At 39.4% G+C, this 20602-nt stretch overlaps 1 protein-coding gene across 3 annotated transcripts in view; it reads left to right on the top strand.

Annotated features, from left to right (window-relative positions):
- The window catches only part of dlg2 (discs, large homolog 2), a gene marked incomplete at its 5' end in the record, with an annotated part of 390565 nt that overhangs the window by 189207 nt on the left and 180756 nt on the right, over positions 1–20602 (top strand). The window contains 3 exons of one of the 3 annotated variants that reach the window (XM_083926482.1): positions 360–443; positions 1818–1982; positions 5722–5781. In XM_083926482.1, coding sequence (XP_083782608.1) covers positions 360–443; positions 1818–1982; positions 5722–5781 — 309 coding nt within the window. The remainder of the gene's footprint in view (positions 1–359; positions 444–1817; positions 1983–5721; positions 5782–20602) is intronic. The other 2 variants (XM_083926483.1, XM_083926484.1) reach the window with 2 other exon arrangements.

Genomic DNA, 20602 nt, shown 5'->3' with positions numbered 1-20602 from the left:
TGTCCAATATCTACATACACTTTCAGTCTCACCAATGCTTGTTGTTGTGTTGTGTGAATTGTTATTGTGTTGGGCTAATTGCTGTTGTGTTTTGTAAATTGCTGTTGTGTTGTGATGAGTTCTTGTTGTGTTGTGTGAATATTTATTGTGTTGTGTGAATTGCTGTTGTGTTGTAATGAATTGTTGTTGTGTTGTGTGAATAGTTATTGTGTGAATTACTGTTGTGGTTTGCACTTCAGGGCCACCGTAGTTTCCTGGTTATACACTTGAGACATCATTGATTGCCCATGCACTTAATTTCTTACTCATACCTGTTGTGTTTACCCCTGGTGGTTACATGGTCCTGTTGCTCTCTCCAGAACAGGGCACCAGCAGTACAGGGGTCACCCCACAACGGCCAGCCCCCACCCTGTATGAACCCTGCTTTGATGAACACTCCTTGGGTGAGACAGGGGAGAAGGGTGGTAGTATTTTACACCCCATCCAAACTGCATACAGTACTATTCTTGCGACCAACCACAGTGTTTACTCTGCTGAAAGAATAAGGCACAATTAATTTCTCTGTTTTCACCATGTATGAAGTTAAAATAAGATTTCATCATGTTGAAGCACCTTCATGTGAAATTTGACTTATATTTCACAAAAGTCACAACAAAATATAGAGCCATTTATGATATTTATGACCATCTCAGTTATCACTAGATTTATATTGTTCATCTTACATAATTCATGTCAACACTGTCAACACATACTAACCAGGGCTCCACTTTGTGTCATATTTATCAGGTATTTGCTATTAGCATGGATTCCAATGTATGCAGATATCATAGAAAGCCTTACAAAACTATATATATTTTCCTAATCTTGACTGATTTGTTATGAATATATCCCTTCAACAAATTTCACAAAACACCCACACCGTGGAAGTCCTTGAAGATCTACAAAATGTAATGGAAGAAATACATTTGCTCTGAGAAAGGAAAGCCCATAGTATTATACAGTTCATTTCCCTTCATATTAAATAATCCCACAAAATACTATCAACATCATGTACTGTTTGCCTACATTATACAAAATTAATTGTTACCAACCTATAATGAATTCCAGTGAGCAGTGGATGAACACAAAATATGGATAACCATTCAAGCCCATTCTGAAGACCTGCAATAAAAAGCATACCTTTGTAAAGGTCAGGATGTAATAGGAACATTGTTTTGACAGTGTCCAAGTGTTAATCAAACTGAATGGTCATTTTGAGGCCACAGTTTTTGATGTTGTTACTTGCTTCAAAATGATTTGACTCAGTGATCAGTGATCAGTGATTTAAACATAAAGAATTCATAGCTGTCTTGTTTAACGTATTCTCAAAATAGCCTATTTAGTACCTACAGAATTTAATAATTCTGCCTAATATATAATTAAAATTTCATATTCATCAATACCTCATAACTGTAATGTGAAGCTGCCATTGCCTGGGCATGTTTTAGTTTTGCCATGTTGATGTGTGTACTGTGTCATGTTTGATTCATTGTTTTTCACAAAGAAGAACATATAAATTTAATTAACATCATTCTTTTCATAAGTCTTCTCATTGCACCAGGAAAAGGAAATATCAAAAATGATGAAATGAATATGAATTTGCCAGTATAGTGTGCATTCATGTTTTTCTCATTTCTGAGAACAGTACCACAAGGCCTTTTTTTTTACTTTTCAGTGGCTCACATCCCTTTTATTTGTCCATGTCTTTCTTTCTTTCTCTCTCTCTTAATGTCCACCCTTTTCTCTTTCTACCTTTCCATCTCCCTTTCCGCTCTCAGCAGTATCACTACCAAGAAGATGACTCACCGCCTCTTGACCAGGGATTCACGCGGCTCACCAACGAAATCTGCGCCCCTGAACTTGTGCACGTGTCCGAGAAGAACCTGTCTGAGATTGAGAATGTGCATGGCTACGTGTCCCATTCCCACATCTCTCCTCTTAAGGTTAGCAGCACAATCTCTCTTCCATCATTCCAAGTATGGACTTTTGCACTTTGCACAAAAACCATGACCCTCCGACCTTCATCCCAGTTCAGCACCATGAACGATTGCCAACATCTCTCAGTTTCTCTCTCTCCTCCATTTGTCTTTTTATCTTAGGAATATAAAAACAGTTCAGCTATGTTCAGAGGTCTCAAGTACATTATTGACCTGGGTCAATAAGAGTGATATTAAAGATCAGATGCTGGTTCAGTTTGCAGATGGAGTTAGTTGGGAAGTGGTTGTGTTTCTATGGGTTTATAGCTCTACTCAGATTTGAGCCAGCAGAGGGCAATGTTGTAAATGAAAAAAAGGGCTATTGTGTCTGCAGTTTATTTCAGACAATGTTTAAGATTCTTGGCAAATCATTTGTAGTTTCAGTGAATGGGGAATGAACTGCACATTTGCTGTGTTATGGTTCATAAAAGAACACGCACAAGGATTTGTGAGTCCCAAAACTGAATTATAGTTGGAGAAATGATTTACACCACTAATAATACAAGGTATGGATCCAATATTCTTAGCCTGTGCAGTTTTACTTTATTTAGTAAGTCATTTAGTGATGCTTTTCAAAAGGGCGGACCAGAATACATTGAGGAATGCCACATACAACCTTGTGATTTGATTTGTCAGAATATAAATACCATTACAAAATTGGATGCGGCATACATGCAGATAGATAATTGTTCCTAATTTTAATGTTCAAAGCAAAGCTCAGGTGTTATTGACTTTACCAGTACTATTTTCTTCATGGTCTTAAGATTAGATTTTGGAGAAACAAATAACTGACTTAAATATTCCCTCTTCTACCACTTGTCATTTAAAAATTGGCTCCAAATGGTTATGAGATGTGATCACAAATGAAATCATGGTGTATTAAATGAAAGAATCCATTGATCTGATACTTGGCCTCGAATTTGACTGAGTGAAGACTTTTGGAGGGGCCTGCTGCATAAGAGCAGAAACTCAATATGATCAAATATGACTGAACCAACACATTCTCACTTCAGACTTATCACATACAGCTGCTTGGTCAGGACCCCATGGCGTCACAATTTTGAAGCTCTGGGTATCCCTTTGTAATTATTTTTCAATGTGAAGGGTATTGTTAGGTTTGGCTAGTCGTAAAGTAGCAAATGTTACCACACAAGTCTTTTACTGAAACAGGATTTTTTTTTTGATAATGTTTGGGGGAAAACACCGGAACATCTTTTGACTTATTATAATTATTTGAGGACATATTCTAATGTCAGCTAACCAGTAGCACAAGTCTTCATAGCTCCAGTTTGTTGCTAGAATCCTACTGGACTGGACATAGGTGTACCTTGATGTATGTAGGCCTTTTTAAAAGAGGGGCCAGAGGATCTTATTGTAGAGTAAGCAGTGATGGATGTAGCTGTCACCTGTAATGTAGAGGTATAAAACTGAGGTTAAATGTGTCAATAATAGGCTTACCAGTAAATTATATGACCGTTTGTACGAGTATGTCAAGTGGTATATGTGATGACGTCAGGTGATGCGTGGCTGTATGTTACTGGAAGAATGTGAATAAAGCTTAAAGATTATGAATAATTAGGGACGTGGCCTCTTGAGTGACAGTTAGCCTCTAGACGTCATTTTGCCCAGAGGCTAGTTGTCAGGATTAGCATGTTAACTCCGTCATCTCGACCTGGACTGCAGTCATTCGTGTGGTGGTGTTTCCATAAGTGACAAGATGATTTGCTCTTCGATCGACTGTACAAACAGATGGTTTAGGAACAGACCGTGTTAACGTTAGCTTTGCTATGCTAATTAAATAGCCCCACTTGCACCATGACTTGCAGTACAGCCTGCTATCTATGACACATACACTAGATGCTAATCTGGAGCACCAGGAAGATTCAGGTCGTTTTGGTAAGAGGAAATGAGGTGGAGTCAAAGTCTGACAAGATGGCGAATATGATTGGATCAAGTTAAGAAGAACGGGCCCCGGCGGAGAGGCTACGTCCATTTTTTATACAGGCTATGGTTATAGCCTAGGTAGCACGAATAGTGAGGTGTTAGATGAATAGTGACGTTACCAAACGGGTATTCGGGTAATCGAATAACCGTGCCCATCCCTATGCAGAACAGGTTTATTTAACACAGTACCTCTCTTGTAGTGCTATTACTAAATGATCTTGTTTTTGTCTTTGAATATAAAATCAGATTCTATAATTCTCATTGTTGCCCTTTTGACATTGTGGAAAGTGGCAGTGCCCTATCTGCTATCAGGAGCTCTGAGTGCTTTAGCTCTGTTACACCCTCTTCCTAACCCCTCCTACCATCACTGTATCATGACAGCACCATGAGTTAGACAATCTTTGAAAAAGTCATGTATCTCTACCACCATCATTTGTTCCTTTCATCTCCCAGAGCCTTCTCTGTGTGCTCCTTCGCACTCAAATATAGTTTTACTATATTGCTTTTTTGCCACATGAATTGTTTTCAGAAATATATTAAAGAGTATAGTTTAGCTGTAAAATAAGAGGGAAGTTTGTGACCAAGTTGAGCCAAAAAACAAACTTTCTCATTTTACAGCTAAACGGTACTCTTTTCTAAAGTAAGGGTTAGGAACCACAATGGGCAAATTAGCAGAGTAAAAGCATAAAAATGCTACGATATATTACTTAATTTTCAAATTAAAATAGAATAAAATTAGAATTTAATATAATTATTTGTAACGCCGGTCTGTTCAGCTGAGTGCTGTTGAAAGGAGTAACACAATGATACAATTGAATTGAGGCCATGACTTGGTTAAGATAGTCGAGGTTTGGTTAGCACATCCGGGACATGAACAGTGGTCTCCCAGGTGACAGTCCTCGGGATACAGTAACATTATACAGGAAGTTACCAGCTATAGCATTAAGCAAGGCAAGATAAGCTGCCATAAATGTGTCATAGGCCTAAATGTCAAACTCAAAGATACTATTTGGCTTTATGTGTTAAGATTATTGAACTGTTATATGTGGTTTGTGTTGACATTAGCTGTCATGAGAGTGTTTTAATTGACATGGATAATTTCTTCGATCTCAAGTAAAGTGGTACCAATCTGACTCGTTATTTAATTTTAAGGCCAGTTTGACGACAGGTAATGCAGCACTAAGGTGGTTTATGTAGTTTTGGACTGGTACCTTTACTTGTGGCTAAAATAACTGCTGCTAAGTGTTATTTTCAAAGTTGTTGAGTGCTGACAGTTGGCAGTCATTCAGCCAATGTTGGTACATGTTTACTGATAAGCCATTCACGGCTTGTCAATAAACTGTTTTGTAATGCTTATTTATCCTTTAGAAAAAAGTTTGAGTATCTCATTAGTGCAGTAGTGATGTCAATGTGTGCTGGATATATCTCCCAGTGGGTGAGAGGCTCTTCCTTATTGAGAGAAATAATGAAGGAAGCCAGAGCAATGCACTCCCTCATCCAATCTTAACCCCTATGAACATATTTCCTTTCTTCTCCCACTACATATGTGATATGTGACAGGGTAACCATTACTAATGCTTTTTTATCCTGATGCATCTCATCTTCATCCAATCTTAACCCCTATGAACATGTTTCCCTTCTCCTCCCACCAAATATGTGACAGGGTAACCATTACTAATGCTTTTTTATCATGATACATTAGCCCCCACCCTTTACTCAAGAATACTGGCTAGTGATCTTGTCTTTTATTTCTTACCTGCAGCCTGCACTGGTTACCCGTTTTGATCTTGCATACCCGGGTGTGACCACAGCAAACTACATGGCAAGTTTTATCACATTTCATTTTTCTCTGACTCGTATTTCTGAGTCCTTGTACCCAGATGATTGATGTCCCCTCGGGGCTGCATGGACTTTGTTTCAGTGTTGTCTTCAATCCATCGCCTGAAGAAGCAGTCTTTCTTTTATATTGCCGGTCGCTGCCCTTTTCTTGTCAACCCACACTTTATTCAAATACCACCATGAGTGTCTGTGACCCATTTGCTTGCAAAATAATTCAATGTGATTGTTGTGGTGTTACTGTGATCTGGTGTTTATCTGTCTCTGTTAATGATTATGTGTTAAGGATATAATTATATGATTTAACCTTTAATACCTTTAACAATGAATCAATTCAATGTGCTTTGTCATGAGTGTAACAAAGACAAGAATGCCAAAGTGTCGAGTAATAATGACGGTAAAAAGAACAACGGTACAATTCATATAATAGAGAGAGAGTGAGAGTGAGTGAGTGAGTGAGTGAGTGAGTGTGTGTGTGTGTGTGAGAGAGCAGACAAAATGTGCTCCTGCAGACATATTGCTTAGATTCTATACTTTTTATCACCAATATTTGTCTCATCACATTTGTGTCTTATTTAATTATTTCTAAATGTGTTAAGTCTTTAATACAATGGACCATTCAAGACTGGAGTAATATTTTCATCGTGCTTGCATAATGAATCTTGAATGACGATCTCCAAGTAAGACAGTGAACAAGTGGCTGGGATTAGTAGCTGAAATATTAGTATTATTAGTCAGATTTAAATAAAAACAGATACATTATAGGCTTACCAACCAGGTTGACTGAGAAAAAAAAATGTAAAAAATGAATCAAAGAAATGAGACAAATAAAAAAAAGTTAAGACAGAGAAACTTTTAAGATTGACATGAGATGATACATTTGGGCATTCCTCAAAGTCTCTATATCTAAATATATATTTAAAGGACCTGTACTAGAGGTGTGCATCTCTCCCTTAAAGTGAAATTCCGTGGTCATCCCAAAATCATCCCAGGGTTAGGCTTTTTCGGCAAACACACTCATCAAATAACATCGAAACAAATTTTGTCATGTAACAATTAATGGAGAAAACCTGAAGAGTTTCTAACAGTCGCTAACAGCCACACATGGCTAACACTGATTAGCTCGGGGCAGCATGATGAAGGCATTCAAATGTCTTTTTTAACCACTAATACTGCTCAAAATAACAGCAAACCTCTGCAGCAGCATGAGAAGAGTTCTTACACAGAAAACAAAGCACCAACAACGTAGTTAGTAAACCCAGAGTTTATTAAAAGAGTGTTTTAAAGACTTACCTACTGGCCCCTGTACCAGCTCCTCTCATAGTAAAGTCCATTCAAGTGGATTACTAAAGTCAATCCAAAAGGAAGGAGCCCATTGGTGCTTAGTTTTCTGTGTAGGGACTCTTCTCATGCTACTGCAGAGGTTTGCTGTTATTTTGAGCAGTATTAGTGGTTAAAAAAGACGTTTTAAGGCCTTCACTGTACTGCCCCGAGCTAGTCGGTGTTAGCTGCATTCGGCTGTTAGTAGTTGTTACACGAAAAAAATGGTCTCGATGGCTTCTCGATGAGTGTATTTGCCAAAAAAGAATGTGGGATGATTTTACGCCAGAATTTTACTTAAAATGATGATTCGATACGTATCCAGATACATGCATTTGATGCAATCTGATACAGTTCTCAACATTTCGGGGGGTGCGTCTCTCACTGGAGCTTTGACTGCTGTCACAGTGGAGGAAAACACACCGCCACTTTAAACTACAGTCACAGCTCCAGCGGGAGACAAAGGTATCACCACGGTAGACCACCGAACCCTTCAACAGCGGCTCACTGCTCCAGTCAGAGCCGACCTTTGCCGTGGGGCGTCAAACACCTGCCAATAAAGGGTACCCGGGGCATGGCACAGACGCCGCGCTGCTGGAGGCAGAGTTTCAGTCTGCCATCAGTCTGAATCAGTTGAAAATATATTAGTTGAATTTTATACATTAAATTTTACATTTGAATTTGGTGTATTGAGTTTTTTAACATTGGATTTTTTATTCTGAATTTATGGACACTGAAAAATAAAGGTAAAAATAAGCTGTTAGTTGAGCTAAATTCAGATGCATACTTTCAATGCATAAGTATTCAGTGCTAGAAATGTAATGGCTTTTTAATTTCAAAATCCGATGACACAGATTTACTTCCATACACCTGTCCCTATTAATTGCGCAGCCATGCTCAGCGCTGTTCAGTCAGGCACCTCACCTATCTTCTCATTAAACATCAACATGGTTCTCATTAACATGAAATGGAGAGTGACATTCTCCTCTCAAACATCACTCCAGAAAACACAGCCCTTTCCACTGCTTATGTGGTGTCTTCACCATTGATTTGTAGATGATGTGCAGGTTATCTCTCGAACAAAATCGTTCGCAGTGCACTGTGTCCCAGTGTTTCCCCTACCATTATATAAGGGGAGCGCCCTGAGCTGTCTGTCAAGTGACAAGGCAGAGCATCTTCTCTTTATAAAAAAAAGTCCACCATCAATGTTCAAATGACTGCATTAAAAGTTGAATATGGAGAATGAGTAGAACACCACCATCTAGTGTCTCAAGATCATAATCGCAACAAAAAATCATTCCAGCAGTTTGGTTGCCAGGTTCGTTGCCGAGTGCATCAAGCAAAGAGACAGGAGACCAGAGCCTTATTGAGCCTGTTGGAACCCATCCCCTCCAGCAAATCACACCATATAAACAAGGATTGCAGAGGAGTTTGACTGACAGTTAGCATTAGCTAAGTAAAGATGAAAAGTGATGTTAGCGATCAAGGAGAACCGTAGCCATTTGGGCGTGCGTTTTAAAGGCGTTTCTCTCCTTTCTCTCAGTCCATGGAGTGAATGCTTTGCCTATACTGACTCTAGTTTTTGCCAGTCTCTGGTCACTCAGCTGCTGGGACAAATAACACCCCCTTCACTGAGGCTCCGAAGCAGCTGCAGGATTGGCAAACTCCATTTCACCCAGTGCCAGCCTACAGTAGCTGCACCCAACAACAGACAGCCCTGGCAACCAGCAATGCCCAACGCTATTGGCTGCTACCATGGAAACAGAACGGGACAGGAAGTCATTGTCAAACCCATCAAACATTTTTTTAAATATTAATTCAGACTAAATATATTTTTTTATGGAAAAGAAATACTTTCACTCTGTAACTCTCAAAACGCCCCGTGGGTGTATCATTTTTTTTTAATAGATATAAACAACAACAAAGGTGAAGGTGCCCTCTAGTCCTTCCATTGCTGCTATAACCTGTGGCACCTTTTGTTTTTGTTCTGTAGTACAAATCATTTGTTTTATAGTTGGAAGTTTTTTTCTTTTATTTTAAGGTTGTAAGGTTTCCTGGTGGGTTGTTTTCCTTGTGATGTAAAGGGGTACTGGATCTGTAATGTGAGTGTGAGAAAGGCAGAGCGAGAGAGACAAGTGCATAAGGGAGTTGTGGCCCAGGCCCAGGACCATGAATTCTGTGCTCAGCCTTTTTGTGTATTCTCCGCCTTGGGACTTTTGAATTAAAAATTGCTTTAACGCAGCTAGTGTAATAATAGTAATTATAGTAATAGTAGTAATTGTAATGGCAGCAGGGAGGCAAGAAATATGGTTAGTCTATGACCAGAGGAAGTGTAACACTCTCCCTCGCTGGCTGAATCAAGCCCCACTGTTTGGAGAGTGTGACTCAGGTAAGATTTTATTGATTCTTCCTGCTGCGATGTTCGATTGCCATCCTCTTTCCATGGTAATGTTCGCTTGTAAAAACATCCTTTTACAAAACATTTTTTTTGAGCAATTACTTCTTCGTCAATCAAGCAGGCTGATGTTTGTGAGTGATAAATACCAGTTTAATGAAGGCTGTAGAAGAAGTCACTGGTTGCCCTTGGTGAGGGGCAGCAGAGGTCAGATCAGCAGTGCACATCTTTAGTCTAACTTCCATCACCTGGGGAAAAGACTGTTTTTTCTCTAATTCACTCCCTGTTATTATTCTTCCTGTTTTCCTATCCACACATTGGGAGGCACTGTTAACCTTGTCCGTCTGTACCGTGCCCTGTGCTTTAGGGTACTTGTCCCCCCCTCCCTCTCCCCCCGCGGGCCAGGCCCGTTTGTACTCACACTGCCAGGGCCACGCGTGAATGCTTCTTGCCTGTCCATACGTCATCACGCCGTCACATGCATTGATTGATGTCATCGCAATGCATCGCTTTGTTTTCAAATCTTTCCATAGAGTTTTTGTGCATCTTGTCCAACAGTTTTTGAATATTTTCATCCGACCAAATCTGCAGTAAACACTCCACCTCCGCATCACACTAACGTGAACCTTTCGCGCCATTGTTTTAAATGTCCATGCATGGTCCGTCTTTTTTTTTTTGGCAAACTGGCCGCAGCTAGGCTGCACTCACACTGGTCAAATGAACTAGGCTTTACCCGTAAAACCTGTTTGGGCACGGTACGGATGGACAGTGTGAGTGCAACCTGACAGTGCTCCAAAGCCAATAGCAACAAACCTCTTTGTGGATAGTTGGTGAAACCAAAGACTATTTGAAAATCACATCCAATTTCTTAGGGCAGTGTAGTTGAGAAAAGTCCAATTTAATTTAATAGTACCTTTCCAACAGGGCCACAATTTAAAGTGCTTCATGCTTCAGTATACTTGGATCAGTGATAGCTCATTATTACACTGAACAAAACAGGCCCTTTTGTGTTTGCTCCAGTTTTTCATTAGCTGAAGTCAAAGTCTCTGTGCAGAAGTCTTTGTTCAGTGTATTTTAAAAGAACCTCACAGACCAGATTGGCAGCACATATAAATGAGATGGATCTCAGTCAGTTTTAATTTAATGTTAAGTTAACCCTGAAGTGCAGACCTTTAAAATGAAGAACGGCTATGTAGAAACAAGGGCTATCAATCAATTTAAATATTAAATTGTGTTATCACATGAATGTCCATAGGTAACTCATGATTAATCACACGGTTGTGTGTATTTCGTCAGGTTATTTGATTTGGCAGGCTTATTACATGCAAAAGGCTAATGCTAGTTTAACAGCAGCTATTTGCAATAGGCTAAATACTTTATCATGCGATCACAAATGTGATCAATCAAAACCCTTTTTTAAAAATCTCGTTTTCAAACACCACTGATGGAAAGCGAACCTTAAGACTTTCTTGCTAAACTAAGCAAGATTCTTCGAGAGTGGTGGAGCGCCATTTACTTTCCAGTTTTCGCTGGACAAACTTTAAAATACAGAGCTAGATTTTGTCATTGCAATATCGACACATCATTTCTAAACTTTTTTATGTCTATATGTATATAAAATGTTTCAATACATTCCTGTATCTGCACAAATATGTAAAAATTTGTTTTTTGCTGCATTATACAATGACATGCAGTTTATACATGAAATCATTTAGATTAATCGACTAAGGAAATATTTCATCGATAGAAAAATAGTTGTTAGTCATGAAACATTACAGGAGTGTAGTAATGGGTGTGATCCACTTTAAACCCTTGGCCCGATAACTGTTAAAAATGCAGTCACGAACCTTTAGGTGTGTACTTTGCTTAACTGCATATTACTCCAGTGATGAAATAAACAAATATCATAACCATTTTATGTTAAGCCAAGTACTAAAATGACGATTGTCCAGTTCAGGGAGAGGGTTGCAGTGACATTGTAACAGGTGATGTTTGGACCCAATTGCAGCACAACAGACACAGAACAAATGGAGATAGTTCAACAGTTTACTGAACAACCCAGTGGCAGGGGGCTTGGTCAAGGCAGGCAGAAGTTTGGTACCAGGGAGACGACAGCACAGACAGACAATCCGGTGAGGAGCAAGCAGCAGAAACCATATAACCAGATGAGCAGTCAGAAACAGGCAAACAGGAACCAGGAGAGCAGAGACTGAAATCTTGGTCAGGGACAGAAGGCTCAGGCAATTACCAGGAGGCAGACAAAGCAGAGGAATCTGTGACATGCAAGGTCAGTACCAAGAAGTCAGGCAGGACAGTTCAGCAGATGGCTGAACTGTGATACATACATTTGTTTGTTTTTAAGAGAGAAGTATTGAAATATTATGTTTTATCGGGTAAAAAATGAAAGAATATTCTTTAAATAAGGCATTAGATTAATCGATTAATTAATTGAAAAAATAAACATTGCAGCACTATACTGTAGTCTAGTTCATGTGCAGTAAAATAATGTTACATCTAAGGGGGTACTATGGTCAGTGTTGGGAAATTTCATTTTCTAGATGAAATAGTTCACTTCATTGTTCATTATTCAATTCAGTTCCAAAAATAAACTAATTCAAAGTTCTATTTTCAATATGTTGCTGCAAGCTATTATTTTTCAAAATGATTGCCACAGTCTATATAGAACCACAAACAGCAATTATTAACAGTTTCAACACTAAAACTATGCATCGGATTTAATCTTCATATCCAATTTGGAATCCTTATTCAACCAGGGTTTACATTAGAACCGAGGGGAAAGCATTTCCACATTGTTGCTTTAATTCAATTCAATTCAATTCAATTTTATTTATAGTGTCGAATCATAACAAAAGTTATCTCAGGACACTTTACAGAGTAGGTAAAGACCACACTCAATGACTTATTTATGATTTACATAGACCCAACAATTCCTCTGTAGAGTACGGTGGCAACGAAAACCTTCCCTATAACAGGCAGGAACGTCAGACAGACCCAGCTCTGTGGAGGACGGCCATCTGTCTTGACCGGTTGGGGAGGAAGAAAAGGATAGAGAAAGAGAGAAAAGACACAGAGATGGACAGAGAGAGACAGACAGACACACTTCCAGAGATGCAAGCAAAGCCTAACAGTAACTATAATAATACTTATAGTAATGTGAATATAACGTATATGTTAAGACAGTTAATACAACAGAATACGGAGCTAACTTCCTCTGTTTTATTATCTTCTTTTTTAAAGGAGCAACAGAGTCGAGTGTTGTTCTTAGAGAGCCTGCAACACTTTCAACAAGGTGATCAATTTCAGAGAAACTAACGTGAGTGCAGGAGTCTTGAATATTAGGATAAGGCATTAAAGTAAATGCAGATGGAATCGCTTCCTTAAATTTAGTTATAGCACTATCAGATAAACATCTAGTGTAGACACTTTTGCCCAGAGGTGAATAGTCTTGTAATATGAATTCAAAAGTTATTAAAAAATGGTCTGATAAAATAGGATTCTGTGGAAAGACTATTAAGTCATTAATTTCCACACCATAAACCAAAACAAGGTCGAGGGTGTGATTAAAACAGTGAGTAGGTTTATGTACACTCTGACTAAAACCGATCGAATCTAATAGAGAGATAAACGCATCCAGGTTGAATGTGAAAGACTAAGACCAAGACTTTCAAATGAATTATAATTTAGTTTAGGTTTAGGGTTTATTAATAGGCCTGAATCATAAATAGCTGCAACGCCTCCTCCTTGACCACTGCCTCGAGGAATATGAGTATTAATATGACTGGGAGGAGTGGATTCATTTAGGCTAACATATTCTTCGGGACGCAGCCAGGTTTCGGTCAGACAGAGTAAATCAATATGGTTATCTGATATCAGATCGTTTACTAATACAGCTTTAGATGACAGAGATCTGATGTTTAAAAGTCCACATTTTATTTTCTGATATTGTTGCATTGTCGCAGATTTTGCGTTGATTTGTATCAAGTTTTTCTTTATAGCTCCTCTTCTGTTCATTTTTGATCTGTTTAATTTAAATGATCGTGGGGCAGACAGTGTTTGTATACTAAACTGAGCTGGAAAATGCTCCACAGGGAGCGCAGAGAGGTGTGTAAGACTGCCACTCTGCTTCCTTAAACACTTTAACACTTTGCTGCTGTCCATTCAGTCCACAAACCAGCAGCTGCAGATTTCACACTTACAGTGTATTCTTACACAGTAAATTCTCAAAACCATGAGGAAAAATTTGCTGCTTGAATAGTATTTTTTAATGAGGAATTATAAAAAGAAAAACAGGACAGTGATCCTTACGGTGCAAATGTTTTTTAAATTTTAATAATTTTCTTTTCAGGACATACTAAAAAGGAATACTGGATCCTGGTTCAACAAACAAGTTACATGAATAGTAAAACCAGGAACCAGGCTGAGGTAGGAAATTTGAAATTAAGCATATGAAAGTTGTGCTTTCTACTTTCCTCAAAGGCTGCAGCTCTCCGTCAGTAATATGCAACACCAGGTCGTCCAGCTGTGTCTGGGAGATGACAGCGGAGCCGCTACTGTACACAGCTAATGGGATTTGGCTCGATGATCTGTCTTGATTGTCTTTTGATTTTTATTTGCTTGCACGTACCTTGAAATGCAGGGTGCTTCAGTTCAATGGGCCGTTTCAGGTTTGCTGTTGATGTGACTGAAGTGCGGCAGGCAAAGTTTGCACAGAAATATGAGATTGTTACTATCCTCACCGACCTTATCATAAAACTAATACTGAGAATAAGACGCCTGTGCTTTGTCCCCTACACGTTGCTCTCGCCTTCATGCTGCTTTTTGTATTGATGACGCATGGTGCGACACCAGTCTCACATGACAAAGTGTACAAACCAAAAAAAAAAGTGTACAAACGTTAATTCTTAACACACATAATACTGAGCTGTACTCAGACAGTATTCTGTGGTGTAAACTAATTAAATTAGCTAATTTCCATCTGCTGATATCCTGAGTCATGAACAAACAGCACGTCGCTATCAAACAGAAGGTAATATTATAATAATGTAACAAATGCCATTATTCATGTTATCTACCGTTAAGTAACAACAGTGACAGCTTACACAGTGTGACTACAGCTACAATAACAATACAAGGTTAACGGTTATTTTTCATGTTTACCAAACGTAGTACTACTACAGTAATGAAGGTTGAGTTAGCTGTACAGCTTACCTCCAATTATCCAAGCTAAGGTTGTTAGCAGCAGCGGCTCAGACACATCAGGTTTTCGATAGAAGTGGGCGGGCACATGGACCCCTCGTGAGGTCCAACCCAGGATCCAATCGATGCACCCTCGTTCCCCCAAGCTCCTCCCTTTCCGGTTGCAAACCTTAAAGATTGCAGCGACCCGAGGACATAGAAAAAAAAGATGGTAGCGTCCGGGGCTCTTTATTTTCGGAGGTTCGCAAATCTATGAGTGACGTCACCGTAGCTCCGTCCATTCATTTATACAGTCTATGTGCGACACTGGCGGGTGATGTTGCCAGATTGGATGTTTTTTCCACTCCATGTTAAGGCATGTTTAAAGTGTGTTTTAGCCTGGGTTTCACCTAGACTGCTCTATAAAAATCTGGCGCCCTACTGAATGAAGTTAAACAGAGAGAGCTTGTTGTTCACAGACATCAGAATGAACACGTTCACAGTAAAGTTCAGTTCACGTTCACAACGAGTTCATGACCTATCGTTTAATGAACGCCTTCAGGCACAACACTGACTACGGTTCTACTCTTGACATGCTATGTGTAGTTGGAATGAAGCATTTTAAGTTCTGTTGGTTTTGATGAAAGGGCAGTTTATTGTATTCTCAATGTGTTTCCTACCAACTGAAAATTGTATCAGAGGAAAATGAATATATTTATTTGTTGGTCCGGGGCAAATTGACAAGTGACTAGTGTCCTTGAAACAGACTGAATATTAGAAGGACTGAATGTTGTGAAAATAAGGCAACAGTTCCATCACTCTGACTTTATTCGTCTATCAGAGGGCCATTTCATACCTTTATATAGGATTTCTGCTCTGGTAATATACAGATTACTTTTTATATGAGTGGGATAGGCTGTGTTTGTGTATGGATTTATTTCTTGTTTATGACCTTGAAACACTGTTTCATATTTACTGAAGCACAGTAAATATGAAAATCTGCAGTGCAGGTTGGATTTTGGAAAGGCCATTGTTATTTTATTTTTTTGTTTGTTTTTCTAATCTGAACACAGATTCAGACCTTAATTCAAATATTTGCCTTTAACTTATTGAAATCATTGTGGCACACAGTGCAGCATAAGTAGAAGAAGGATGTCATGAACGGTGCAGGGAAATAACACAAAGAGACTGGACCCTAATGCAGACACGGACACGGGGTAAAAGTACAAACAAATATTTAATATAACAACAAAACAGGAATAACTACAGGGGAAACAAGGACACTGAATACGAGACGGTTGAGGGTAACAGGAACAGGCTAACAACGGCTGTCAGGGATCAGGACAGGAAAAAAAGGAACGCGGGAAACTACAGAGGGAAACAAAGAAACAATTAATAACCACAATCAACACGGAGCGCAAATACCGGAATGAACGAGAAACGGGAGCCCGACGACGACGACGACGACGACGACGACGACGACGACGACGACGACGACGACGACACATGTATATCATGCACTGATGGAATCAAGTGAAGACATCTATTGTATTCTGCCTCGAGAAGAAGATGTATTATTTTTCTTATGGTTCCCACTGGTCCTTGAAATCCTGAAGGTTTGTGAATTTGAGGGGGAAAAAATCAAGGCCTTTTTCGTAACTGCCGTTAGCTCTCTGGCTACCGTTAGCACCTCTTCTGCTTCTTCTTCTCCTCCGGTAAAACACGACCGCATTGCATCGTGGTATGCGATAGTACAATGAAGTGTACGTCGTATGTACACTCAAATTAGCTGTGGATTGTGGGTATTTTAAAGTGGACTATATAATGAATGAAATTAACCACGGAGAATTCAAACACCACTACAAAATGGCGAGCACACTATATAGTGCACTACTTATATGATAGGGAACGATTTCAACACAGCCTATGTGGTTTGAAAACTGTTTTTGTTTTTTTCTCTTTTGTAAACTTTATTGAAACTCATTCAACTCTCTACTTCCAGTCCGTTCCCTATATGTTCCCCTCTGAAATCCACACACATGTTCCTATTACACTTCTGTCCTTACCACAAGACTTATTCAGAAGTTGAGATTCCGATTTCCAATTACATGTAAACGCAGCATAACCAACGGCTGTCAGTAGAGTCACTAACATGGAGGCATACTTAAGTAAGGAAACAAAATATTTGTACTTCATTACTTGACACCTCTGCCTCCTACTAATTGTCAACATTTTGTTTCTTTAAACTGATAAAATAGAACTGTTTGACGTTGTTAAAATAAGCAGTTGACTGCGGTAGGAGTTTTAAAGACCCGAACATTGGCTGATCGTCGTCCAGATTTTGTTCAAGAGACTTTACTCAAATTGTCATCTAAATGTTGCACAGAATATTCAATTAATCAGAGCAAAGCATGAATATTCATTACACATCAGGGTACTTGCCTCCCTCTCCCCCCGCGGCCCAGGCCCGTTTGTACTCACACTACCTGGGCCTCTGCGAATGCTTCTTGCTGCCTATACGTCATCACGCCGTAACACGTCACACGCATTGATTGAATCATTGCAATGCATGGCTTTGTTTACAAATCTTTCCATAGACCTCAGAGTTTTTGTGCGTCTTGTCCAACTGTTTTTGAATATTTTCATCGGACCAAATCGGCATGTCCGAACAGGCGCACATAAAATGACGTCAGAACTGCCGTAGTTCTCGTGCTTGTGCTCGTGCTCGTACACGTGCACACGCTCGTGCTCGTACATGTGCAAACGTGCTTTACAAAAGCCCACCTCTCCCAAACGGGCCGTGGACGGCAACCACGTGGACGGCAACTGCACTGGTCAAACGAACTAGACTTTAGCCGTAAAACGTGCTTGGGCACGGTACGGATGGACAGTGTGAGTGCGCCCTAAGTGGTAACCTGAGATGACCACTTAGAGGTTTTTAGGGGGCTAAGTGAAGGGAAGTACTAGAGGTGGCCTTCACAGATTATATTTCAGACTGACACACCACTTAGAGTGGATTCTGTCCCGTTATCAGAATGCAAGTCATCGATATTTGAATAGCAGCAGTCTTCTGCTAGCTTTGTAAAAGGACAAGTTAATATTTGAAGCTGAATATAAGAAATGCTTACAAAATCTCCACAAAATGCTTGAATGTTAAGCTCAGTTCAGACCAAAGATTCGCAACAAGACGAGTTAAAACTAACAAACCCTAACTACTTGGAATGTCCAAGTCTGCAACGTTCTGAAACCTGCCCGTTCAGACAAGTGAGACGAGACGGAGTATCATCTCCATAGCAACCCCTCTCTGTACTTCAGTTCTAACCTCCGACTTTTCAGACTTTTTTTCGTAGCTGTATATAATTTGTATCATTATAAAATATAAATGAGGACAGAGACAGTGAGATACTCCCTACAGCTGCTTTTATACAGAGATGAAACATAGAAAATACTGTTTTATTTCCCTGATTCACTGCCTTTTTGTCTGAATCACAGCACTCACTCTCCTTATTTATTCTCTCTCTCTCTCTTTCTCTTTCTCTCTCTCAGACTTTGCTAAGACTTGATTGGCTGTTGAAACAGGTGACCCGTGTTACGTATTAAAACCAGCTGCTAGAGATTTGGCAAGTTGAGTCACAGACGATAACATCAGCCGGTTTGAGTCCAGATGAGATGGGTCAGTTCACACCGCTGGGGGGGCGGTTGCATATAATAATGTGCATGTGTGATATCAGCCTGCAGGGTCACCTCGACCAGCTACCCAGTCAGTGTCTAAGTCCGCAGGGTGTCAACGGGATAACACTACTTAGTTGTAGGAATAGTTGTAGACAGTAATGATAATGCTTCATTTATGTTGGATGAGGTCTTTGTTTGGTGTCCCTGGTGGTGGTAAACATTAGCCTGACATGCCAAATATTTTTTTACACAGAACCAACGGGCAAAGGAAAAATACGTGGGCTAACTTCAGCAGATCAACGAAACATGCAGTGTTTCGTTCACTACCAGCTGATTAATTATTTCAATTCTTTTCTCTGCTTTCAATGAAGAAAAACTCATTCCTTATAAAAACCTATGCTATTGCAACATCTAAGCTAACTTTTGGGATACGCCATTGTTGTTTTGAACAAAAAAATTAATGTCGCCTCTCCCACACACCCTGTAGCTGCGAGTAGCTGCTCACAAGATGCTAATTGGTACTTGAAGCCTGCAGGATGGATTTTGGTGTGATCCAACTCCATCTTGGCTCTTTCAGCGCACAATCACATAGGCTTTTGCAACCGCGTATGTGTAGTTCATGATCCTCTGCTGATGTTCAGAGTGCCTTTCTAATTTCTCTTTCTGCTGGCAGTGAGGAAAAGTAAGGTAGTGAGTAAAGACAATAAGTCAAAATGTCACACAATGTGTGATTGACCTCCTGATGGCCTGTTCACAAGGACTTCTCATCAAACCTAGATTGAACATAATGATGCACTGCAAATAACCCAGACCCATCTCACCAGTGCTGTGAAAGATTGTGTGCTCGCTGTCTACACTCAGACACACTATGGTATCCTCCAAAATTGATTTGCTCTCAGTGGGATTCTGTAAGAGGTCAATTTTGTGCACTTTAAAAGAGTTTTTTCTTCTTTGCTGATGGAAAAACCGCCAGTGAACATGAATTAAAGGTGGTGACAACACTCAAAGAATAAATATTAATACATTTATTGAACAATTCACTCAATATTGGTGTAGAACATATTAGAAAAAAGAGGCCAGCATTTGAAAGAGGTCAACTCTTAAACAGGGGAAAGGGGAATGGAAAGCCATTAAACAGAAAGAGCCAATAGTACTTACGGAGTGCTCTTGGTTTCTCAAATCAAGAGTCGGCGTATTACTGCAGCCGAAGGCTGGGTCCAGGCATCATGTCGGACATACTGGAAGTATGCTGACCCTTTTTATTAATTCAGACTTTCAAACACGGCTTTTTTGTTTGAGCAAAGAATATATGTCAAATTGAATGCCCTAAACAGTTGCATTTTGTCATGAATGTATTTATTTTCACCAAAAAACAGACTAACAGCTACTGATTTTGACAACATTACTTTGACTATATTGTTATGATAAAATGTAATTGGTTTAGTTTGATAAATGTCTTTTACACATGGTTTAGCCCGTCATAACTGACTAGGGGTGGGTATTGTCATGGGCTTCACAATACAATACGCATCACTATACACGGGTCACAATACGATTATATCACAATACATTGCGATATGATGTATATTGCCATATATTGGGATATTCCACAGAGTTAAGTGAGAATGTAAAAACAGAACTATATTATAATGATGACTAAGCAGACAAATTGAGTCAAAACAACGCAATTCGAAATGTCCTTTTTCAATGTATTTATACTGTATTTGGAAAATTACCAAACACAGATCTGACTACTTCAAAATGAAAATGATGCACTCTTGAACATTAACTGGACGCACTGATATTGAAGAAAATAAAGTGCACAGTGAACTCACTGAGGATGGTGAGGGGCTACTAGAGGACTGAGCTGAAATGTACACATGAAGATAAAGTGCATATGCACAAGTACTACTTATTGTCACTCAACACAATAAACAAATGTATGAGGAGAACATACATTAGTGCATTTTAAATATTCCTATAAACAAAATCCAACAAACAAATAGTCAGTGTGGTGTAAATAAACCGTGAACATACTGTAGTCCAACGCAAATGTTATTTGCACGTGTCCACTATACTTTGAACCCTTAGTAAAAACATGGATACAATGGCTCTGATGCTCTTTCCACCAGTCCAGTGGATTGACAACAAGTGTCAGGGCAGCGTTCTCCTTGTATCTTTCCATCTCCTCCTTTACCTGGTTCTCTCAGGTTTTCATTTTCTT

This window comes from Echiichthys vipera (assembly GCF_963691815.1).
Source record: "Echiichthys vipera genome assembly, chromosome: 14".
NCBI classification, from domain to species: domain Eukaryota; kingdom Metazoa; phylum Chordata; class Actinopteri; order Perciformes; family Trachinidae; genus Echiichthys; species Echiichthys vipera.
The sequence above is the reverse complement of the archived record's forward strand: the minus strand, read 5'-3'. Positions and strand labels throughout refer to the sequence as shown.